This window comes from Adelges cooleyi, unplaced genomic scaffold, assembly GCF_023614345.1.
Source record: "Adelges cooleyi isolate 19-005CV unplaced genomic scaffold, UGA_ACOO_1.1 ACOO_flye_CR_arks_rails_tigmint_CR_PRNA_2, whole genome shotgun sequence".
In the NCBI taxonomy this organism is placed as follows: domain Eukaryota; kingdom Metazoa; phylum Arthropoda; class Insecta; order Hemiptera; family Adelgidae; genus Adelges; species Adelges cooleyi.
The window spans coordinates 7,068,001-7,094,304 of NW_026095860.1; the positions used below are offsets into that span (position 1 = coordinate 7,068,001).

General features: G+C 30.9%; 2 protein-coding genes across 3 annotated transcripts in view; both read right to left on the reverse strand.

Moving 5' to 3' along the window:
• The window catches only part of LOC126833381 (cytoplasmic polyadenylation element-binding protein 2), a 78,489-nt gene extending 58,045 nt beyond the window's left edge, over window positions 1-20,444 (reverse strand). Inside the window, exons 1-2 of the mRNA XM_050564678.1 lie at window positions 19,801-20,444; window positions 16,758-17,237 (exon numbers count right to left, since the gene is read on the reverse strand). Of these exons, the coding sequence (XP_050420635.1) occupies window positions 16,758-17,237; window positions 19,801-20,223 (903 nt within the window). The 5' untranslated portion in view covers window positions 20,224-20,444. The remainder of the gene's footprint in view (window positions 1-16,757; window positions 17,238-19,800) is intronic.
• A 3,137-nt stretch (window positions 20,445-23,581) lies between these two features.
• LOC126833437 (putative dioxygenase Mb0100) lies at window positions 23,582-25,889 on the reverse strand. Of its 2 annotated transcripts, none has more exons than XM_050564771.1 (5): window positions 25,655-25,889; window positions 25,385-25,525; window positions 25,069-25,310; window positions 24,836-24,991; window positions 23,582-23,856 (listed from the first exon to the last, which is right to left on the reverse strand). In XM_050564771.1, the coding sequence occupies exons 1-5, from the start codon at window positions 25,749-25,751 to the stop codon at window positions 23,713-23,715; spliced, it is 780 nt and encodes a 259-aa protein (XP_050420728.1). In that variant the 5' UTR covers window positions 25,752-25,889; the 3' UTR covers window positions 23,582-23,712. The 2 variants fall into 2 exon arrangements, with proteins under 2 accessions (XP_050420728.1, XP_050420727.1); XM_050564770.1 differs by having other exon boundaries at window positions 25,385-25,579; window positions 25,655-25,887.
• Window positions 25,890-26,304: the final 415 nt, after the last annotated feature.

The following is a 26,304-nucleotide window of genomic DNA, read 5'->3' on the forward strand; positions in this document are numbered from 1 at the left end:
AAAATGCAAAGATTGCCAAAAGAGTACAACAACCATAAACAGAAAAAAGAAGGAAATAAAGAAAACAAAGAAACTACATGACCCATACGACATCACTTGGTGAAGAAAACACGGGTGCAACTACGGATATACAATTTTACAAATACCGGTAGGACACAAGCGATACACTAATTGCCAATAAAGTTACGACAGTGGAACGGTGACTACTTCTCAGAAGATGCAATAGGTTTGCAACGTGAGCTAACTAATGACAACAAGGATAAATCCATAAATGATCAAATTAAGTTTGAAACATTTTTCAAAATAAATTAACAATTATTTACACAAAAATTGAATAATTTAAGCCATTCAGCTTAAATCAACGAATGCCGAATGGCCATGATAACTTATATTAAACATTTATGCAACTAGAGTTATTGATTAAACACCTCATATATAACAAAAATCACAATTATTATAGTTATAAGATTTATAAGATATTTTAAAAACCCCAATGTTAATGAGAACAACAAGAATATGTAGCCAAAACAAATAATACGAATAAGGTTTCAACGAGGGAATTTTGGGTCACACACAAGCAAACAGAGTGCATTTATATAGAGGTCGCTTTTACGAGTATTTGGCCAAATAGTACCAATCCAAGCCAAGTTTTGGCACCGGAACTTCCCATGTAGCTTTAGTGTTTTTTTTTTGTAATCAGTGTTTTCGAATCGTATATTGACCCGTATAGGCCGCTTTACTTCCGCACACGGGCTTTCCGGTCGTAGTGATAGTAGAATGAAGTAATATACATATATATATGCATTTTTGTTTTGCATTTTATTTATAAACGATGAAAACCGCAAGTGTTTGTGCTCTCAGTCAGTTTCGATCCCAAAGTTTTCTCTCGGAAAGCGTTAGTTCGAAATACTATAATCAGACGGGTTATAAGTGTAGTAGTGGTAGTGGTGGTGTTGGTAGTAGTACAGAAGTCATTGTGGTCGGAGTCTGAGGAAGACTTAAAGTTTGAAAAACTGCCAAAAATGTGACAGAGGAGGGTAGGCGTATTCGGTGGGAACGCAGCCAACGTGCCACCGGAGCATCTTATTTGGCGGTTACCGCCAAACGGTAACGTTTAAAAAAGTATCAAAAAAAAAAAAAAAAAAATTGGCGTTATTTTTCACAACAACGTAATGTAGCACAGTCGGTGATCCCTTACCCGATATTAATTTATATATCACAGCCAATTCATCTTATTCAGTTAGCCAAAAAAAAAATACTCGGTAGATTTTTTTTAATTAATAACATCAAATGTTTAGTATTACTAAAATATGAGTTTTTTAGGGGTTATTCATACCCTCGAAAATTGAACTGGATCAGGCTTTAAAGAAAAACCTTAAGTTTTAACCATTTTAACAAAGGGTCTCTTGAAAGGAAACATATGGACAAAATAACTTACAGATGAGATGAGATTTTCGATATTGATATGTATGTATATTGTATACATTATACAACATCGTTCGTGCGCACTAAATTAAATCATTTGAGTTTAATCGAGAGATTCATTCAGTCGTTTTGGGCATAGCACGTGCCAGCTTGTGCTCTGGAAACCGTGGACCCGATTCGATGATTGGCTGCGTTAGCTCGCCTGCTAGGATAGTGGATACAATCTTATTTAAACAGAAAAACCGCGCCCACGCGTCTTTAATCAAATAAACAAAAAAATATAACGAATAAATAACAAACTTCTACATGCTTCATACCTGAAATGAAAATCCCTATCAGAACGCAAGCGGCCCAACTAAAAGTCCCAGGACGTATACAGAATACACAAAATCATGACGAACAAATGCATTAGCGTTGAGGTAGCTGAGTTTAAAAAATAAACAAAATTTATCAAATTTAATACATAAATAAGTCCTTGCCATTTTGCTTCAAACTCAAACTAGACACATGAGAGTTGTATTCTTTGTTATGATCATTTCGTTTCCGGACTCTTCATTTACTAGTATACACGTACTAAAAAATTGGAATTCCTGAAGATTTTTTGATCCAAGTAGGGTAATTTTATTTTGATAGATTTAGCGAAAAAATCGTAACGTTAGGAAAAGAATAATCTTAAAAGTAAAATTTGATACTTGCCATATAGCAATTGAAAAATATGAACACAAATACATATTAACAAGTTTAAAAATAACGATTTTAAAATTTTAAATAATTAGGAATTATAATTTAATATCATGACAAATATTATTTAAATAAAATTTGTTTTAATAACATTTTAACAATATTGGTAAAAATCATTAAGATAAACTAAATACCTATATACAATTGTTATGATTTCGGATTTACGACTGAACTTGTCTTTTCATAACAAGTTCAATTTGTACATTTTATTTTTTAAACAACATTAAGTTTGGAGGTCGGTAATTTTTAGATTGACCTTACTTTATTTTTACAACATCGGCAATAGAGATAGTTTAATTCATAAAATGTTGTTTTTAATATTCTTCTTCTGGTAGTAGACACGTTTAACTTTCATATGCTGTCTTTAGGATTTATACATTACAGCTTTTGGTAGTGCGTGGAGATGTGTTTATACAATTTGCTATCAGCTATATTAAGGGTATTTGCCTTTGATATTAAAAAAAAAACTACTTATTATAGCTTTGATGTGTAATAGTTTTAAAATATTGCTCTACAGAATTATTTGAAATTAGTGGCTTTGCGCTCCGTTTCTCCCTCTGTACCCTTCGATTACAATATCCGGGTGACACGACCAACATGCTATATATATCCTCTCGACGGTGTACGTCGAGTTGCATACACACACACATCGAGCTTTGTATTTTCCCTAGGCCTGGCCTGGGCTGCTGCCGCCGCTGCTGAGGCCGCCGTCGTTGCAATGAATAAATCAATACGGCAACACGCACCGAAGCACCGCTGGTTGCATAGTTGGCCCCGTTTACATTATATAACGTAGCGCAAATAGCGCGTGTGCTGGACTACGGGGCCGTCACCCCGTCATCGCCACCGACCAACGCCATCGCACTTCTTTTTACACCAAAGCACAATAATAATAAACAGCCCGTCGTCGTTTGACCATGTAGATTGTGTAAAAGTGACGTCAAATACAACTCTGTCAATAAATCGCACTACCGGAACCCACATAATAGCTGTCTTAAACGCATCTAAACGTGCCCAACTGCGTCCATACCGCAATCCCACTAGTCGTAAGGGTCGCATGCTTAGGAAGCCTTGTGGTCAATTCGGTCTTGTCGTCGCTCTTTCATCGTTTATGAAAATTGTAAATAATCGATATGTTCTCTAGCCTACAGCCAGAGGTGGTCAATTGGTAATTTGTTTATATTACGGATACAAAATGTTCAACATAATAAGCGTCAATAACACAATTTCATTGGTGAACGCATCAAGTATCAAAAACTTATCACTATTAAAGAATATTAAAATAAATTTGTTATTTTGTTGATCGGATTTTTTTTCGTACATTATAATAGTAATAGTTACATGATAATAGTAAAAATGACTTACGCAATTATGAGGTAACTTGTTCGATTTGTATAGATAAATAATGTATCAATCTGTTTTAGTGATACATGATACTTGATACGTTTTTTCCCATCAATGTCATTAATTTGGAAAATTAAATAAAATGGAATTGTAGATAGATATCTACAGTGTAGGCTACGGCAGTGCAAATAGAAGAAGAAAGAGAGAGGAAGCGACTTCTAAGCTTTCTAAAAATGTTTTTAAGTACAAATATGTATTTAAATTCTATATACACTGATAACGAATAAATGTATTTCAATGGAAATTTGTAGCAGACAAAAATTAGCAAATATATATATTTTTTTTTCTGTTTGGGATTCTTTTGAAAACAATATAAAAGAGCTGAAATATTGGCTCTAAAACTATTACGGATAAAACATAATCTAGGTCAGAAAAAAAAACTTGCACTTTCAGAAATTTCAGCGAATTTTCAGGGCTAATTCTCAATGAGAAGTAACTTGAGTCTAAAAGTTAAGTAAATCACCATCGCGTTTCAGTCACAGAATGTAAACTTAAAAGAAAACTAATATTGTGAAGTATAGCAGCTGCAACTACAAAATATTATAAATTAAGAGACAAAAAATTATCATTTATGCTCTATTAATAAAAGAAATATTATAACAAGCGAAGCGACATTGATCTCGCATGTACATACAACCGTTATCTAGATGACTTGTAATATATATATTTATATTATACATACCAATGATCAACGGACTCAACAATATGGCCGCAAATTGAACTTTCTGTCAAGTTTTACCCTTAAACAGAAAAGGAAAATCCCTACGGACCGTCTTTCGAAAATGAATGAGGGTCAACAAGGCTTTCATGGAAAGACACATTGGAAAAATATCACAAAATCATCAATAGAGAAGAAAAATCTTCACTTTACAAAATCTTTGAGATCAAAAAATATATAAATATATCGTCGCCAAGACGCAAACTAAATGTTATTATATTTGTAAAATACAATTGAAAGCTTAATTCATTTTACAACTGATATTATTTTTTTGTTACTTAATGATGCATAAGTTTCAAAAGCAATGTTTCAAGTATTAAAAAAATATATATTAACTTGTATAGTTTATGAAATTAAATAATACTTTAAATTAAAAATAAGTGTACTTTGATATTATACATAGATCACATTTTTTGTTTATAATTTAATGTCAAGCTTAACGATGGTGAATTAAAAAAAAACAGGACAGGTGCTTAATGTAAATATTATGTAAACTGTATAGCACACTATGAAATCAGAATGGTTACTGATTTTAATAATTTAATGATTCAAATGGAATCGGTGATTATATTCCCGACCTACTATCCTAGTTTTTTATATATGATGATTGTAAATTTCGTATAGTGAAAATATATCAATGCGGATTTAAAATGACTGCACCGTGCAATTTGCACGTTATTGTATTGTAGAACTGCTGTTTGTCCAACTATTTTTTTTGTGAAGTTCTAACACGTCTTAGTTCATTTCATCTGCGAGAATCCACAAAAGAGATGATAAAACTACTTGGCTAAAGCGGTTGGATAAATAAACATACAATTTAGTAGGCACGAAAACCTACTGTATAAACAATACCTTATCAACATTTGTATATTGAAGCCAAAAACTTGAGATACTTAAGGAAATTATAATTTACATTTATTTATGTTTATACAAATATGTAGTATTATAAGTTTTCTTAAAAAACTGTTAACGGGTTGTACAAGCTTATAGGTTGTACAATAATAACACGAATCATTTTTTTGCTAATAAATAATACTACCTGCTAATATATTAATAAAATAACTTACGTACCCCGAAACAATTTAAATTTCGATAAGATGTAGTACAAACGTCTGAATAAAACGTTTAAGGATAAAATATATAAATACAAATTAAAACAAGTAGGTACAGTTAATATTTTTTTTACGATACGACTGAAAAATATGCTGGTTTATAACAATAGATGTTAAACGACCGAGTTCTTTAAAGAAATATCTACAGATATGTCAATTTCTGAATTTCATTTTTTGTTTTGTAAATATATGCAAAGATTTTTTTTTAACAACGTGTTTTTTTTATACACTACTCTCGTCTCTGGTACTTCAAACCTTTTTAGTACCCCACGCACGTTCAGAAACGCGATTTCGAACAATGCTGACGGATAGACGTTTTAGCAATCCTCGTTCTTAATTTTCCCAAGAGCATTCTTTTGTTTTGTTAAATTTTTTAACGCCAAGCATATGTATACAATATACCAAAAAACTCCTTCATTCGACTATTCCGTTTATCACTAAGTCGACTTGTCATAATTAATAGCCGTTGTTGGCGAATTTTGATTTTCTTGAACAATTCAGCAAAATGTATATAATATGAAAATAAATCTGTCATCACGTCAGTAAACGGCCTAAATCGACAGTTTCATTTAGCCCGTTGATTATTATACGGAGGGGATTTACCCTCAGACCGTTGCCATGGCGACGGCATATGAGATTCAGCGAGAAATCCATTCGACAAACCGCAAGCCTATACTTTGATGTCCCGTTAAATATTTTACGCATACACGTACCAAAAGCTGTGATGGGTACAACTATAACAGTGTATGATTTTTAATTAAAATTGTATGATATATAATAAACGACACTGGTGGATTTTACGCCTTAAAGGGATTTCCAAGAAATAGCTGAATATTAAAAGTCCTCAACTGAAATAACAATAAACATACTGCAGACCTCTATTTGTGCCAAAGTACTAGTAATGTAAATACTATGTCAAATCTACAGCTAAGATCTAAGGCTTTTTTATCGTTTGACCGGATAAGAACGATTTCAAATCTCTATGTAAGATATCTACTCAAAAAGGACCACAAAACAATATAAATAAGATAACTGTATAATATTATTATAAAACAACAATGATTTTCTTCCTTAGAAATTCAAGTTGTAGGACACTAAACGGTTACCAAAATCGCATAACACAATGAAAAGATACGTCACTCGTATGACAGTAGGACTTAACATATTTTCCGTTGTCCTAATTTTGATAGGTCAAATACATATCAAATTCGTTTTGTAATATCAAACTCATATATTTTTTGTAATGACTTTCGCATTTTCCAATCCAATCATATTCGCATAGTTTAACTTACAGTTTTTTTATTGTGAAACTTTTCTTCTTTACATATTAGCGTTCAACAAACTTTCGGTACCTATCAAATACACATACAAATGGGTACAGAAGTTTTTTGCTTCTCGCGTTTATTTCACTTTGCGACCAAACAAATACTACGATTTACAATAGGTCTTACGAAACCCTTTTCATTATACTTACATTTCAACAACAATTAAATATATTAAAATAGTACTTTCAAACGAAACAAACCTCTTTGTGTATTATTTGTATAAATGGCATTTTTCTCGATTAAAATGTTTACATACACCTTTATACACAGAATATGTTTCGCTATTTTGAACTTATAGACATAGAATAAAAAAATATTTGCAAAAAACCAAGTTGCATTTAATTTTTACCTTTTTATAGTCTACCGACGAGTTAAATTAATTTCAAGGTTTTAATTAAAACATTTCGTTCAATTTTTCGTCATACATTTGTTTATTTACTTAAACTACTATTTAAATTAAACATTAATATATTTATAAAGCTCCAATACGCTTATTAAAAGTTTAAATAAATTATCAAAGCGTTTTAATTAAATTTAAATGTTGTACAATTTTAGTAAATTTTACAATTCCAGGCGAACATATATGATATACCTTCTATGGAAATGGTTTTGTGAATGCAAATAATGTGTGTGAAATATATTGGATTATTCTCGATGTAATAATACAGGTTGAAATTGAAATAACAATAATAATTGTTATTGTACAATGCACTACAAAATGTGTGTACATGTCATGTCTGAATGTGGCTATGACGTGTCACAATATTGTTTGTGATCCGGATGAAATTGATTGTGTTGATAAAAAACACATTAAACATAGTCTGGGGGGGAGGATGGTGGAAACAGAGACCGGAAGGTCTAATAGGCGCTCTATGGTCACTGACAATTTCTCCTCACATAGTTGAAATTACATATGGCAAGATAAACACCAGAACACACCAATGTAAACACAAGTATAAACGCGATCAGATTCAAATAGACTAAAAGTTAAATGCAACATTTATTAGGTTAAACTTTTACAAAATAAACAGTCTAGAGTCATTAACGATATGTATGTATAAATTAAGTATATGGTTCTTATAATATAACAAATACAAACCTAGTACTTATCATTTTTTTGATCAAGCTTTACTACAACAGTAACAATTTTTAATAACCAAGTCTAATGTCGTTAGTTAGAACATAAAAATCAAATATTCAATCAGTACTGAGTAACTAAATCACATAATAACGTCTTGTTACACGGTAAGTTGTATTTTACAATATAATAAATAATAATAAATTAATATCTTGGAAGTTTATAACAGATTAAATTTATACAGCTTAATATAGTTATAGCGGATAGTAATATGGAAACGTTTGAAACTGTATATGTATTAAACCCTGCACCTGAACACATCATATCAGCTGGTAACAAAAACGTGACAACACTGTAACCGGGAACGTTTAATTAAAACGTTTTTTTTTATTTAGGTGCTTTTTGGATTAAAGTTTTGGCATTTGAGACATAAAATGTTTCGGGTTACACGACCTAGTACGCTTAGTTAGGAATTACAAAATGTGTTGTATGGACAAAACAAAATATTTAATTGGGACGAAACGCTAAAAAAAAATAATAATGGTATGTTTTTTATTTAAGCCTGAATCATGGTACAAGTAATATCATTATTTTATTAAAATTATGAATAAACTTAAAACAAAACCAAATGTTATCCATAGTCTTAAAAAAGAAAGGATACCCAAAATAAAAAATTAGTTGCCCAAAACATTTATTCGCCTACGCCCTACACAAACTGATTATTGATGAAACAAGTTGTTAGACGTATCTGTAAATAAATAACGATTTTTCTGATAAAAATTAAATTTCCTGAAACAAAGAATGCTCGCTACATAAAGTTAGAAAGAATAAACAAAAAAAAACACGATTGGCGGTGCTCAGATTAGAAACGTTACTACGCTTTTACCGTGTACATTATTAAACATTATATATTCCACAGAGAATTTTAGGTTTAGTAAATTTACCCACCACTTCTCCTATCAACAAACTTATATACAATTTAACCCGAAAAACCAAACGAAACCGTTCATTTGATTTTGACACTTTAATGGTGAAACAAATGTTCGGACAATGTAGATAACTTTTACCTACTGAAAATATAATATTAATGGACATACTTTGGTAAAAACTCAAACTTAAGATGAGATAATAAATGAAATGTATATAATATTTAAGAAATCTAAAAGTAAAAAATTACAGAGACGTTTCTTTCCATAAAACCGATAAAAAATAAATAAGTATTTTAATTTTAATTTTACGACGCCTTAATTTCCCAAAAAGTTAATTTTGTTCTTATAAGCAATCCAAACTTTGTACATAATATTAATATGACGCTATTAAAAAACAATGGACAAAATCCATTTTCGCGTTAAATTGACTAAAACATTTAGTTTGCCTAAATATGTATTTAGTTATTTCAACTATATATTTTAATGTATCCCTATTTTAAACATATATTTTTTCCGCGTAACACATACTCGTACATTTAAAAATTAGTAGCTGTCAGCTGACAGCTACTAACTTTCTAACATATTTTCTTTTAAATTAAATTATGAATGATAGATATTTAAATAATAACCGATTTCAAAAAAGCAATATTACAGAGCTTCTGAAAAGTAATACTCAAAATACTTGTTTTTCAATAATTATAAAAAATAATCTTGATAATATTGACTTTTTTAAAACGTCTTTATAAACATAAAAACCTATTAATTCTATAATGTATTGTAATGTTCTATATTTAAACATAATAATTAGATATTTAATATTTTTAAAAGTTTAATTTGGTACGAAGACTATCGATCTGGTGTTTCACATAGCATATTGTTATCTACAATCCAGTTATTGTAATACGGTGATTTTTAAAACGTACCAAAATTCTTTAAACGAAAAATCATGCAGTTGTGTAATATTGAAGCACCGTTTTACTCCCAGCCCACAAGACTCAACATTTTTTGGAAAATCGTTAATATGCCAGTGCGTGCTCATAACGCTTGACCCTTTACTTCCAAAGCACTTTTACAGGCATCCCCCAGTATTATTAATTCAGCCCCTATACAACCGTGTTCATGCAAACTATCCCTTCATTTTTAAGATTTATCATCTTGCTAGTCGAATGCACCTGGAGAGAATACGTTATCCATCCCTTTTACACAATTTAGAGTTTTTTGAGGATTTCATGGACACGCAGAGTTTTGGCCAGCTGTTAGCAGACAAGTTGACGTTGTTTAAAAATGTAAGAGCATGTAGGTACGCATGTTATATATATCCTTGTTTCAATTAATAAAATAAGGTGTAAAATAATTTTTAAGTTGCATCGAAGCTAAAATAGAATTGACCTATTTAATTATAAAAAAAAATCTCTCGGATCAAAAACCAGCATAACCTTTTCCTAATAACACTAAGCAGTTTTGTAAATGGAGAAATGGTTTTATTAGTGAATAAATTAATTTCAAATGATCAATGTATTATGTAACTATCCTTATATTTGGATAATTTTAAAGTTAAACGACCGACCCCCGTATAAACTTGTTCAACGGGCCCATTATCTTTTTGAAAAAAAAATAAGAATAAATGAATACTTAAAAACTTATGATATTATAATAAATATTCCCATTTAATAAAACTAACTTTAAAAAAAAACTTGTTATTATCCCAATCTTGATGCTGCATTTCTAGTTTCCGCAAACAATACATTGTACGTAGTTTTGTTTTTTAGTTGCAGTGCACAAAGAAATGCTTTTGAATTATGAAAATACGTAACTTTCCAAACAATTCTTTATACTTCATTAATATTTATTACTTTTCTGTTGACAAAGATACGACAAATTTTAAACAAAGCTTAAAACGTACGATCGTTCATAAATGACAAAAAATGCAGACCTCCATCATTAGTAAAATCCATAAATTACAAAGTTTTGAATTTGTAATTATTACTGTAGTCTTAAAAACTGAAAAAACGAATTTAAGCACCAGTAAAATTCTTATACTCGTAATTTGCTAGAATAACAAATGTTAACTTTTAATAAACATAATTTCCTTTTTGCCTAAAGTAAAGTTTTATTATATTTTATTAAACTAAATTATGTAGTAGAAAACGAGTGTTGAAAGCCTTTCACAATTTATAATTACAAATATTACATAAAGCATTATGTATATACATTATACTTATTAATTAATATACAATACCTAATCGATCATATTATTGTCTCGCTGCTCTAGTTAAAACAAGATGATTAATAATCCATAATATTCTTTATTAGCAAGTTTATGTGTAAAATCTTTAAGAAATAGGTTCCAGAGCTGTTGTGAGTTGACACAGCACGTTAATTTAACCCATTTAGCGACTTAGACACGCCTAATTGTTTAGATTTGTTTTTCTTCTCTCAAAAGAAAATCGAGGATAAGAGACGTCTTGGCAGAAGAAAAATGTGTAGTACATTTAAATTAAAATATAGAAAACTCGTAAAAATAAAGACATTTGTTGAAAAATATACAACATAAAAAATACACATTTGTCAACAGTGTAGCTTAAGTCCCTCGGATAGAATCGTTTAATTATAATATGATTAATGATTGTATGCTGTTATTAGAAATGTTTGTTGATACAAAACACTAATATCGACATGAAAAATTAATGTTTATTTAATGCTTACCACTTTTATTTATCTATAAAGTAATTAGATAAATCGTAACAACTCGGTATGGGATATATTTTTATTGAGCACCCCCAAGCGAGTGAAACGTACGTTGACCTCTATTTTAAGTGCGCACGCGTTACTGGTAAAATGTTGTCACCGCTTAACAGTTTATACACGACACATAAAATACAAAATAATATGCTGTCTCTTTCATCCGATAGGCTAGAATTCAATATATTATTGTCGGTCAACCCATCACTTTCTCGGTTCAAGTATAAATTGTAATATTGATCTATAACATCTGTATAGTATATATCGACGTCGGAAGTAACTTTTGAACAGCGCACAATTAGAATCGTGAGATTTAACAAACTAAAAGTTTAACAATGCGGAAATGTATAGTCCGTTAAAACCTGTCCAACACACAATGTGGGAAATAATATTCGACACAGTAAATCGACTTCCGTTATGTTAATCCTAAAGATATAACAGACAACAAATCTCGTCATTCTCAATTAAATATATGATTTCCACTTCCAACATAATTATGTAGTAAGTAAAATAAGTTAAATTGAAGGTCAACTTTAACCATAATCCCGTAACAAGCACACAGGTCAACAACTGCAACAGATTGTTTTTCATTCTTAATGATAAAAAAAAACCATAACTCTATTTTCCAGCATACATAATAAGTGATAAGTAGTTAAATAAATAATAAATATTACAGCTAATAAAATATAAGATACAAACGAATTTGATATGATTGACGTATCACTAATTTATACACACGCACACACGTGGATAGTATTTCTCAAATATAACACATTACACTTGTGCTGATAGGAAATAAATGGGGTAAGTCGAAAATTGGCGTCATGCAAAATCCGATACCAATATGATTAAACATTTTATACCTTTAGCTTTAGGTAATTTTATGATGAGTGGTTCTTGCATTAAACAAATTTTCAAGTATCTTGTGCTCGAAATTTCAATAAAAAAATGAACAGTCCACACGGAATCCGGTTGGCAAAATGATCTCGTGTTCGGTTAACAGATTATTTTAAGGCTATCATACTGTTTGACTGGTCAACGACGACGATCTGCCCTAGTTGAACGGAGGCCAAATACGACGTTCGTGCGTCTAGTGTGTCCAGACGTATAATAATAGCCGTTGTCGGGTAAAACTTGGGTAAACGAAACATTTCATCCCCACAAACACTTGGCACAACAGGCGCTGTGTGGATGCTTCACAGTCTCCCACTCCTCTTGCCCTCCCTTCCTATCACCATATCAATCCTAGCAGGCCGTGTCGTCTCAAAAATCGTAGCACAGTACAGAATAATCTGATTTAGCAGTAAACACTAAACACCGCATATATGACAACGAATATTGTGTGCGGCAAACGTTGGAATCTAACATAGCTGCCACCAACACTATTTTTAGATAACACCAACATCAGAAGAATTTCGAAAAGGAGTAATTATAACTGCCGTCAAACCGTCCACGCGGATACTACTACACCGGCCAACTTTATGCGCTGTATCTTATATTTATGTTATGTTGTATATTTTTAAATTCACCTACGTTCAGGTAGTCATCACACATCAATAATAATAAAAAAATGTTGTAATTTAATGATGATTCACAAATCAAAATTTTACACACCGATAAGGTTTCCACAAAAAAGGCCTAGCAGGTGGGCGACTGATACAAGGGTTATAAGTGAAACTAAATAATACAAATTGTACTACAATGTAAAAACCTCAATGTCAGAACGAGGACTTTACTGGGATCCTCTTTGTTAAACCATACCATTACATTATGCACAAATCTAATCAGTTGCCTAAACATCCCTGGGGAGGTTTGAGGGGTAAAATGACCCCCGCGGTTCAATTTATAACATGACAATTATATTAAGCAGTACAGTTAAAACAAAGGGTACAGAATATCCTCAAACTACAAACCTTTGTTGTAGCCCTGACAACCAAAATATAACTGTTCACTGTTATAATTTAATTGTTTTTCTATAAATGACAAAAACAGTTTTTTATCTTATTTTTACTCTTTTTCCCCTTTTGATAGAAAACACCAATTCTAGCAAAGGACTCCCCCCTCCCGCCCGTAAGAAATCGAAGTGTACCTCGCAGTTTTTTTTTTTTTAATTTAAGAGACTAAAAAAAAATTATACAGATTTCGACGCACGCAAAGTAACGGTCTTGGAGTTACTTTATGTTTGTGGTTTTCTATAATGATGGTTGGTTGGTAAAAAACTATCTAGTGGATGACAGACACATAACATTTTTAGCTTATAGCAGACACCATCTAAAATTCGTTCTTGGCGAACCCACGACAAACCTTACGGTGTAATTATCTGACCTTTGAGAAAACTTCAAATTTCTTTGCGCGTGATCGTCGCGTATTACCCCGCGACAAGTGCCTCGACCTGAATGGAGTCACTTGCCAACCGCACGTTTGTTATATTTTGTGCACGTTGCAACCCGGTGGCGGCGACACAGAAACCTCTCTCGGATTCACCGCCGTCATCGTTAACGCTCGTCGCCGACCAGGCTACTATTTTTATTGACCGTTGAGCCAAGGGTCTTCTTAACGCCTGCGTCAGCCGCTTTTTGAAACAAATACATTAACAACCGACAGAGAAACATAGTTTGGCTGTCACCGAGGGCAACAAAAATACAAAAAAACGTACATTATTAATACTATTCAACGGTAGGACCGAACAAGTAACGAGGAGCAACAACGAACTGATTTCCAACAGCACACACCACGTTATTGCTGTCACTTCATTAGTAAAAATACATATTTAACAACATCTGAATTATATATTGTAAAAAAAGAGCTAACGGTAATAATAATTGTGACAAAAATCACTGACTACTTGATGTTTGAACGAAATACAATTTTAAATGTTATATTATAGAGTTACAGAGTTTTTGATAAAACGAATAAAACAATATCGTACATATTATTTTCGTCGTGATTGTAATTAAATACAACTTAGATTTACTACAAAAATATGCTTTTGCATTTCCTATATTTGCTTCAAAACCATAAAAAAAGTTTAGTCGAAGCTAAAAATACAGTTATTGAAAATATACAAAACAAATACTTTAAATGCAAATATATATAAACCCATATAAATATACTGAATTTGTTAAGCGTTCAGCATTCCAAATTCTAATTGAATGTGTATTAGATGCATTAAAAAAGCATTCAACTAGTACAAGTATCACAAAATTATTGTAAACGATGGAAAACTCGCCTCTTGGCTAACATTTTTAAGAAAAATAATACGGTGACAATATTTTAAAGAGGTTCGAGTACAAATCACAGTCACACAATTAGCACATTAATGAAATAAAATAATTTGTTTTAAAAGCATATTGAACAATACTAGCAATGTAGCTACGTAATTGTACTTTTAATATTATGTAACAACAGTATAATGCATATACAATACATGTTACTGTACTATCTTGTTGATTATAATATTATAATAAGTAGCAACAAAAAAAAATCCTATTTAATAATGATTTAGATATTCAATCGATGTGGGATGTAACACAATTTAAATCGAAATATCTAATGCCTTAATCTAAAATCAACTAAATATTCAAATCATGATCTCACACTGAGAATTTAATCATCCCTCTGCAAACCGCAATGAATATTAATTATATCGATAGATAATAATTGTAGCAAATACCATAATCATTTTTACATTTTTATTGTTCAAGATGTACAAAAGAAATCTGCAAATTTTTCTTTTAGTTTAGTCGGAAATACCAATAATACATCCGTAATAATAATAATAATATCCGTACAACCAATCATCCTCGAATATATAACAAGTAGTATACAAAATTATATGTTTTTTATGTGCACAATAAATCATTAAACGTATGATATTACAAGATAGTAATAATAATAATAATAATAAAAGTACCTAATCAAACCAATTCATGAGTTCGTTCACTGCGTTTCATGACGATTATAATACTTAATAAACTTAAAGACAATAAAAATAGTATTATATACTTGAAAATGTATTTGTTTTTATAAGTTTCCTTTATAATTATTAATACATATTTGTACGACGTTACTTCTCTTTCAATCAATATCCTTTTATCGATACCGACTCGAATGCTATCTATTTTGCTATATACATTTGTAATTTTTTGAGCAAACAATTATTACCCTTGCCCTATTTGATTCATTTTGTACATAAACCATACACGAATAATACAATTGAATTTACTGATATATTTAGTCACGAAAGGAATATTTTTTTCACCCCTGCGAGGTAGTTTAAAAATAAACTGATATGTTTTACTAGAGTTTTGGTTCCAACCGAAATTCTTTTTAACAGATCGCAACTCACATTAATTACACACCACAGGAAGTGCAAAGACAAAGTAACAACATTAGGGTGGTCATTTACGCTACTTTAATATCCCGCTGAGATCGCTATACTAATGATTCGGAAAGCTTGGATACCGGCAAGGGAATTTAGTCAGGTGAAATTAAACAGATAGGCGAAAAGATGAGTTTAATCCGTCTTCACGAACCCGGACTGAGCAGTCAGGTCATGGTATTTTAGAGGAACTTGTTCAACGTTTGCAACAAACATTGTCGTTATGTCATAGATTATTACTACTGAACAGAATATACAGTTCATAGATTATGACTATTGCTATGCTCAGACCGCCGAACTTATCGATTGATGCTAATGATACACAATTCTAAGAAAAACCAAAAACTTCCTTTTTTTTTTTGAGAAGGTGAGGGCATATTCGTGACTACGATAACATTACACAGACATCCTGTTTATTGAGATTCACCAAAGGGGCAATAGCACCGACAAACTGTCCAAAAAATACATATTTCGAAATTCTATATTGTACCTGCCCTAATTTTTTTTAATGTTTTTTCAAGATTTTTTGGAGGAAGGAGTGACCGTTTCTAATTTTTGACCTTCTAACCCGTAGGTAGCCTTTCGGGCATGATTTTTGATCAGTGAATCTGCTATTTGAATAAACCGGCCTGGCTATAATTTTAGCCAAAGAGCCTTAATTACGAAAGTGACCAACTTAGCGGCCGTTACTCGTTCATTATAAGTTCTTAACTGTATCTGTTTTGTCGTCCATTTTTCACGGTTAATATATAACCCAACGACAATGAAAACGAATTAACCAACAGAACACAGTCACTCGAGTTGACTATTCTGTTCATTATCAAGGCTCTAGTTTAGCTTTAGTTATTAATGCTTACAGATACCAAAAAATAAAAAATATTGCTGAAAACAAAAACTCTTACCTGGTAATTCATCACTTCCGTCTCGTCAATGTTGTTTATTTCGAAATTTGATGGCGCATTTTGATTGAATAAAGCTTTTCCGGGATAGGATGTGCTCCGTCTGAATTTCGACGAGTTTGAAGGGTTGTGTTGATGCTGATGATGGTTGTAATTAGCGTTTGGCTTGCGGCCTGACATAGCATGTATTGGGTTTAAATTTGGTACAGAACGTCCGCGGTTCCACGAAGACCCAGCAATACCGCTTTGGTTTTGACTAGAATTGAGCCACGAATTTTGGTGTGACTGCGACCACGAGTAGCCCTTGCTGGCCATGTACAGATTCTGCGGATGGGCTGACTGTTGCAGTTGTCTGGACAAATTGTGCGGAAAGTTATGAGTAGCACCAGACGGTTGACGCCTATGGTGGTGTTGCTGTTGTTGTGGTTGTTGTTGTTGATGATGAGGTCCCATAGCAGGATTGTACATGGCGTTTGAAAAATTCTAAAATCAAAATAAAATAATTACTACAAAACATTGCATTACACTTTTACTTATAGGTGTGTTTGTGGAGTGAATAAAACAATGGCGATGAATTTGTGTGTGACGGAGAAAGCGGAATTGGCCGGTCGACCCCATTTGTAGGGGATATGGCGAAAAAGGCTTTTTAACTTTTCTTTTCACAATTTTTTCTCCTCGGTAGCAATTTCAAAAATTTGCGTAATGCGTTTATTTAGCCGAGTCGGTTTGTCATTTTATATAATTTTCACTCATTGATTTTAAAATAAGTTTGACTTGAAGCGTAGTTGACAGATAATTACATTAATAAACAAGTACTTCTTTAATTCTTAAACAAACTAATTTTGACAGAGATAAGCGCTTGGTCACTATATTTCACGCGCAGTTTAAGACTTAAGACGTTCGGTAAATTTTAATTAGCAGGGTTTTAATTAGCAAAGTTATTGCGTTGAATTAAATTATTATAAGTACATAAGGCACCAAAATATTTGTTCGTTAGACATGCTGACATGAAAGAAGAGGTGTCCATTAAAACTACTTTAGATTTTAACTTTATGAATATAATAGTGGTTAGAATTTATTTTTTGTTATTCAAGCATTAATATATCGCGTGGAAACTTACTATTTAGGCGACGTGGAAGATTTTTAAGGGGAGTAGCCGTGGAAACATTAAAAATTAGTGGGTCTGTGTGTTTACATAAATGTGGAATAGTATTAACGAGCAAGATTGGATAAGAAATAAATGTTTAAGTCATGGTGCAGCGTGCATTATTAAACAAAACAAATAGAAAAAACAGACTTTTCCTAACACTTCACATTTTTAAAACAAAAACGTAAAATCAACATGTTACTTGTATGTAATTGTTAATTGCAAAATTACAAATTTACAATATAATAAGAATTTTTATTATGAAGGTTGTTTTGTTTTTTACTTATGATCAAAAATAATCAGTATAATTCGAAATTGGTTTTTGACCTAAAAATATAGATTGCACTTGAAATTAATAACACACTGAAAGTACATTTTTTCTTTAATAATTTTTAATGGAAAAAAGTAGGTACTACACTAATATCTTCTCAACATTGCTTTGAAACTAAAATAGAAGTCTAAAAAAAATACTTTCTTACTGATAAATGAAACAATACAAATACAAATTTTAAATTCATAAATACAGTTACAAGACTTAATTACAATAAAAATATTGTTTCCAAGTAGAGTTTTAATACTTGTAAACTTGTTTAACTAATTGAAAGATTGGATAGTAAACTCTACCCAACCAGTTCCTATTTTAAAATATAATTCATATAAATAATACCTTAACACTTAAATTTAGATGAGTAATATAGTACATAGATTATAATGATAACTTAAACAACTATAAACCAACAAACAATTTAACCACAAATAATAATAATTTAAATAGGTAGTACTTTTTAATATTTTAACATCAAGTCAGTTATTTTTTTATTTTTTAAGCTTACATTTTCTACTAACTGTGCTAAATATGCTTAGTTGGTTTTATAAGATGCAAGTATAATATTTTTTAAAACACAGTATTCAATTTTATACTAGTCATATTTTCAAAATAATATAACAATTATTTCTGAACATGTACCTAGTTCATTTTTAAGAAGTATTTTATCTTTCCAAGTATGCAGAAATATAATGCATACAATATTTATGAATAGCATTTAAAATTAGACAAAAAATATGAATTTTACTGATATGGAGTATTAATTTACATATAATTAATGGAAACTTATGGCCATTTGCACCAACTGAACTTAACATTAAGATAAGAGTTTAATCTATAGTTTAAGTATTGTTAAACTACCCTTTAAGTATAATTTGTATTAACGACCATTAATATTATATCGAATAATTAAACAATTATAGCTTTTAACGTATAAATGATTTTAAAAAGATAGTAATACATAGCATATTATTTTTACTTTTATATAATGTATGTACAAATGTAAAATACTTAAAATAATATATAACTAGACAAATGCAACAAAGACAAGGTAAAATCACAAACTTAGCTGTTATGGAAGCATACCAATATTTTTTAATTGAAAAAGAATTCCAGTATTTTGAGAGTATGCATATGCAATTATTAATACTGACCAGTATTGAGTTTCTAAAATAAAATATCTAAACAACAGAAAGAATAGCTAGCATTATACTATAGTTTTGGTAGCGTTTAACTCAAAAACATATAAATATGTTATTTATATTCCATAATTACTCATTATTTTGTAAATAAGATTTATGAAAGAATTGGGTAAAAATATATAATAAGTGAATCAAGAATGAACACACTAAATGTTATTGAACTTCATATTCACTGTATATATTTTAAAAGCAGCATATTATAATATTGAACATTTTCCCAATCGCTAGAGCTAATACTCACAACAGTTTATTCTTCCAAAATATACTTAAAAAATATAACTTACCCAACTAAAGTATTTTTATTCAAATACAAAACTAAAAGGGACTAATAAAGATGATCAAAGTAAACTTGTATTTACAAAAATAACTTACAGCGTTGTTAGCAGCCGATGCATTCAATCCGTGTATGAGTGTGTCGTCGACTGATGCCGACCATAAGCTGGACGTGGACGAGTTAGTTGAAGAGTTTATCACATTAAGACTAGGTTCATTATTATACGACGAGGGTAACTGTATTTGTGGGCTGCCCATTGACTTGTCACCTGCACCGAGAGCTGCCATGACGGAGTCCTCTTTGTTGATGTTCTTGGTGGCAGGCAGCTGGTGATCGCCATTGACTGGTGACGGTGAGATCTGCGATTTAACGGCGACGGCGTCCGACTGTTGTAGTCCGTCGTCCACAAAATAGGACTGCGACGTTGACGATGACGTAGTCTGCAAGCCGGACGAGTTCACCGAAGATTGGTATTCAATTGAACTTAAACTAGAATTTACACTAAATTTGTACTCCCCCATTTAAAAATCCACGTACGTTGTCTCGGCGCGCCGGTTTGATGACAATATTTTTTTTTCGGAACGACACGTTGCAAAACACGCACACAGACTTCGAGTATGATGAATAATAATGATTAATAATAATAATAATAATAATTAAATATTATAATAAGGTACGCGTTGCGTTCACAGCCCGAAAACGCGGTCGAGAAAAACTAATACCTTTTTTTTTTTTTTTTGATTATTTATAATATTTTTACATTTAAAAAAAAAACAAAAACAAATTTACTAAACAATTATAATATATATATATATATATGCACTAGACCTTCGGCTGCAAACGGGCACGTTGGCCACCCGCTGATAACACGACTGCACGAGCCGGAACGCGATAGCAGCGGCGGCGGCGGCAGCAGCTTGTCGGTAGCGCTCTCTCTCCGCTGCCGCCCGTTCTCCTCCGCTCTAGGTAAGCCGCCAATCATATGTTTATTGGCAATTTTCGGATTCGACGCACTGGCGTAGGTAGTAGTAGGTAGTAATTGCCAGTAGTAGTAGTAGTAGTAGTAACTAGTAGTCATCACCATTTGTATGGATTACTTGGATCTCTCATTATCATAATTAAAAATCGATATAATAATAATAATCTCATAAATATGGCACGACCCGCGACCGGCATAGATATAAAATTATCAGTTATCACGGCGCGACTGCGATATCAGTGACGTTAGACATATTGTGAATGTTGAGAGATGATTACTACAAAAAAGAAGAAAAAACGCTTCACCGAACAGCCGATAGCGTGACAAACGAATATTATTTATTTCAGACACGATTGTCTAGAAAGTGATTAGTGCTCTATTGCCATTATTAGAAGCGGGTGTGGATTTTGGAAGGGCTTTTGGTATAAGACCTGTGCATGTAAATTGTAATACCTATAGGCCATAATACATATAAATGTTAAATATGTATATAAAGCCCCCACATATTTAATATATTATAGTGCGATTCATTTAGGACAAGATACTCAAAATCACAAAAAAAAAATTACAATTTTAAAGTTCTTCTTTTTGAAAAAAATGTTTGTTTATATTATTGTACATAATTATAAAACTACCAAATATTTACCTTTACCTATTAGAAATTTCCAGAACGCTATTAACTTATAAAACTTAAATGATAATGTATATAGGTATTTAATTAACTTTTTGAATAAAGAAGTAATTTGCAAAACATTTCGAGTGGTCAAAAACCAGTTTTGGACAAATACCTTTAAAGTTTATAACGGGAAAAGGAAGAATTATTTTTATCTGCGCGCATTGCCCTATCGCACTCCACCTCCCGTCATAGATTCTAAACTTTAGTAGCTTAAAAAGTTATTATCCAAAACTAGTTATTAACTGGTCAACATTTTTAGAAAATTATTCTGTATTAAAAAAGTTGGTTAAATTCATAAGATTTAAGTTTCAAATAATATAAATCCCTATGTTTTCTTTTTTGAAAGCAAAGACTTCCCAGTATACCTACACTGAAATAATTAATATTGTAAGATTGTTTACGACAGAACATTTCAAATATTCCAGGAAAAACTTAACATCTAAGGTCTGCAAGCGGTCTGTTTTTTTGACGTTTTAGACCAAAAAGCCTGACAAAATTTCGACTACTTAGGATGGTCCGATTTTAATTCTGTAAAATAAACAAAAATGGCTTTTACTCAGAGATATAATTATTTAAATTAAAAAAATATATTAAGCTCATACAAATTAACCGGTAAATTAATTGATATTTGACATGGTCGAAATTTATTAAAACTTAATTTTTCTTAAGTATTGCCAATATAAAACTCTTTAAAAGCAGACCGCATGAAATTCCCTTAAGAGGGCGTCGCACCGCCCATTTTTAAGGAGTAAAGTATAGGCAATTTTTACAAAATCTTAATTTAAAGGTAAAACTGTGATGTGTAATTATTAGTTCAATAACTAGGACTCTATTTTGGTAGTTAATTTATTTTCTGGACTATCACAGCATCCTTGAAAGCGATTTAAAAATGTTTTTTTATCTCAACTTTTATAAGCAGACTGAAAATAACTCGTTTAATTTTGGATTTAGAGTAAAAGCACCCATTATAAAATTAAAAGAGAACAATAATTCGGAGGGCAAGACAATACGCTTTTTTCATTATTCTAAGTATAACGCTCAATATATAGTTTAGAAATAACGACTATTTTAACATTTTTAAACGACTGTAACTTTCCAAAAAATGAATGTGTGCTTATACTCTAAAACCAAAATTAAGCAAGTTATTTTCAGTCTGCTTAAACATGTTTTTACCACTGAAAATCACCGGTGCGACGCCCTTTTAAGAGGGCTCCCTACAGACCACTTTTAAGGAGTTTTGTATAGGCAATTTTTAAAAAAAAGTGGTTTTAATAAATTTCGAATTTGTATCAACTTAATGGTTAATTTTTAATTAAAATCATTTTTTCTATGAGTAAAAGCCATTTTAGTTAATAGTACATTTTTTGTTCATCGCACAGGCCGAACCAATAATCCGATAAGTAATCTGAAAACAGATTTGAATTTGTCATGAAATTTACTAGAGATCTACCGAGGTACTTTTTTGATATCTTATTCCTATTTCCTACTACGTAAAAAACACGTTTGAATGTTTTTATTACATTTCAAATTTGGAAAGGGTTAAAATTAAAAATTGAAAAAAGTACCTCGGCCGATCTCAAGCAAACTTTATGACAAATTCAAATCTGTTTTTAGTTTGCTTATCGGATCACTGGTTCGGCCTGTGCAATGGACAACAAATGATGTGTTTTGACTGAAAAAATGGCCTGTATGGAGCCCCCTTTAACACTTAGAAAAAGTGATTCAAATTGTATATTATATTATATATAAATATTTTATTTTTTGACAATTTTTTAAGGTTACAATGTAATACATATTTATTATTTATGCATACAACAGTATACATGCCCCACTAATAATAATAGTTATAGATACATCAATTATCATAATTAACAATAAAAATTATTTTAAAACAATTTATTTGTCAAATTGCAAGATCTTTTATTTCTTTTTTGCTGTGGTAGTAACAAGTGTGTAAATATGAGGTTTGCTTTCCGTGAAAATTAAAACACAATGCGTCTATCGAAACACCAAGATAATAATTAGTTATTGACTATTGGAATTATTATCAGTTATTCGTAAAATCATGCCATCGAGTATGGTATTTTATTTTATTGACCAGTGAGCAGTTCAATTACATTTGATAACAAAACAATGACGCGACTGATGGTCTACCCCGATGTAAAAGCGAATTAATTCACGATAACTATTGATATAACTATTATTGCTATAGATTAGTCTGAACTTAAATTAACACTTAATAGTTTATTTATTAATATATCACAATCACGATTAAAACATATTTTATAAATATTGATATATTTTAACATTTTGGCTAGTGTAGTATGGTAATATAAATTTGATAAAATAAATAAATTATTTTTTTGGTGGAATGGTTCCTTTTACGGTAGTTCTGTGTAGTACTCTTAGACCAACTTCACTTGTAGGTGCTTGCGTACTAGAGTGAGCAAAGTGGCCAACACCTAAATTATCGGATATGATAAAATCACCAGCTTCCCACTGAAATATCAATTAAATATTGTATTAAAAAATTTGTATTTTTTCTTTTAATACAAATTATATAATTGTAATAATTATTTAAAATAACTATTATTAAAACATTTTTTTTATATAGGTATTTAATTAGGTATTAAACTTTAACGTAATTAGTTTATTCCTATACATATATAGGGATTTATTATTAGCTGGCCAATTATGCTACACCAGTTAAAGGAATTTAAAACAGAAAATTTTCTGACTTCTTTCAGTAATGTGTGGCGGGTATATTTGAAAGTAGACTAAGTTTCTTACATGACAAACCGAAAATAAGAATTTTTTGTACATAAAATGGAATACTCAGACATGATAAGAATGGTTGTATTTTAATCATAAAGCTCATACTAATAGACTTATCATTTGGGTGGGATGCGGTCAAGTGATGTGAACACGGCTATCGTCATATAATATATACCGATATAAATATAAGTATATTTAGATACATTACCAAACTGAAAACTTGAATGCTCATGGGCACATGACCTAATGACGTCATTAAGTCCCGCCAACACCACAGTCACATTAGCTCACTGGAACTACATGCATGCTCCGTCTAGTAGTATAAGGTCTATGGTTTTAGAGTGTAATATTATATTTAGTATACTATTTAGATAGTGAAATAATCAAGTTAAAACATATATATTAACTTTTATTGGTCCGGTTTAAACAAATTCAATTCACCTTTAAAAAATCTAGTACGTGGCACGGAGGTCTGGAAAAAATACTTAACGCTTTAAAATCAGAGTCTTAATAATGTACTTTGCCTACTTGTCAACAAAATATTTTAGGAACTACCACAGTCAGTGAGCATATATGTTCACGAAAAAGTCTATTAATTCAGAGTTTATTATTCTAATGTATATCTGTGTAGTTAGAATATTTTTTTTGAAAAAGTTCAGAAGCATTCCGAATAATCAACTCTTAAAAGTCAAAGCGAAAATACCTTATGTTCATAAATATATTTCCCGTTGTCTTGATTAATTTCATTATATATTGAATTAAAAAGTTGTTGACATTCTTCATCTGTGGCAACCTTTTGTGATGGCTGTTTGTAATTCCATATAAAATTACTGGTCATTCCCAAATGAAAACATAGTACCTAATTATACAAACATCGATTACCTAAATTTTTTTAATCAATTAAACAAATATTTTTTAATTAATTAATATACACACTTTTTTCCCTGATTGCGGATGACGGTAAATTAATGGATGTATGGGCCCAGACCTACGATCACTCTCCATCCAAGCTTGATTCCACCATTCATATGTTTTTTTATCCAAACTCTCAATAAGTTCAGTTAGAGGAACAAATAAAGTTGCACCTTCTTTGGGAACAGATGCCATATGATACAAAGAATAAGCAAATGGCGCAGGCTGAAACGTCCCATCTATGTGCCAACCCGAGCGCCCAACACCTATTCATACATAATGCCGACTTTAGAAAGTTTATATTAAATAGTTTCTAAAGTAAAAATATTTTGCATTTAACCTGTACACCCTTCATTCTCATCGTTTGAAACACGGAATACATCCGGATGGGGTGACTTTGGATGTTTATAAAAAGTAGACTCTAATTCGCCAAACCATTTGCTTATTTCAACATGTCTGTTACCGCTTATAATTCCTTGATCTTTAAAAATCAATAATCTATGTTCTATGACATCTTTTTTTATCTGATGTATAACTGAACCCACACATACGTTATTTAAAAACAAAAATTACATTCCATTATTTACTTAAACATAAAGTAATTGCTTACTTTCAGGTCGGCTTTCCACTTTCAAGTCAATTCCACGAACTTCACAACCCAATTGTTTAATAACTTTTTCCATTTTGACGATATATTTTTTAAACATTAAAAAAACAACTGCGCAACATTTTATAATATATATATTATATTATATTTATTTCTCAAGAACAATCCTTATAATAATAAAACGTTAAATTGTAATAATTTGTAACCATACTCCATAGATAAGTGTAGGTACACAAGTATGTGTTTGTAATACAGATTAGATAAAAGTTAAAACTAATTTGTGATTGTAATTCGTACAATGAAGGAATTTCTTATCATTTAATACCAAACTGATAACGCATTTTCTAATAAGATGATAGTAATAAAATAATTAAAACTATTTTTACTAACAGTTGACGATATACTTATAAATTGAGGCATTTCGTACCGTATTCAATTACTCTAATTATTCATTAACGCACCATATAAGATGCCGGCTACGACAATACAAAATAATGTGAAAATACATCATTTATGTAACTGTAACTTTAGTTGGTTTAAATACATGAGTGTAGCACAATTGTCTATATGAAGCGCCGCGAAGACAAACAATGTAGTATTATGACTTGAGAACGATATGAAAAAAAAATTGGTTATAAGCTAACCGGGTTTTC

Bases quoted from the DNA above. Each gene is read 5' to 3' on its own strand.
- LOC126833437 (XM_050564770.1), bottom strand. From the start codon at position 25,751: ATGTTTAAAAAATATATCGTCAAAATGGAAAAAGTTATTAAACAATTG. The intron at 25,580-25,654 runs GTAAGCAATTAC...GTGTGGGTTCAG, and splicing joins AGTGGAAAGCCGACCTGAAA to TTATACATCAGATAAAAAAA. The intron at 24,992-25,068 runs GTGTGTATATTA...TTGTATAATTAG, and splicing joins ATCCGCAATCAGGGAAAAAA to GTACTATGTTTTCATTTGGG.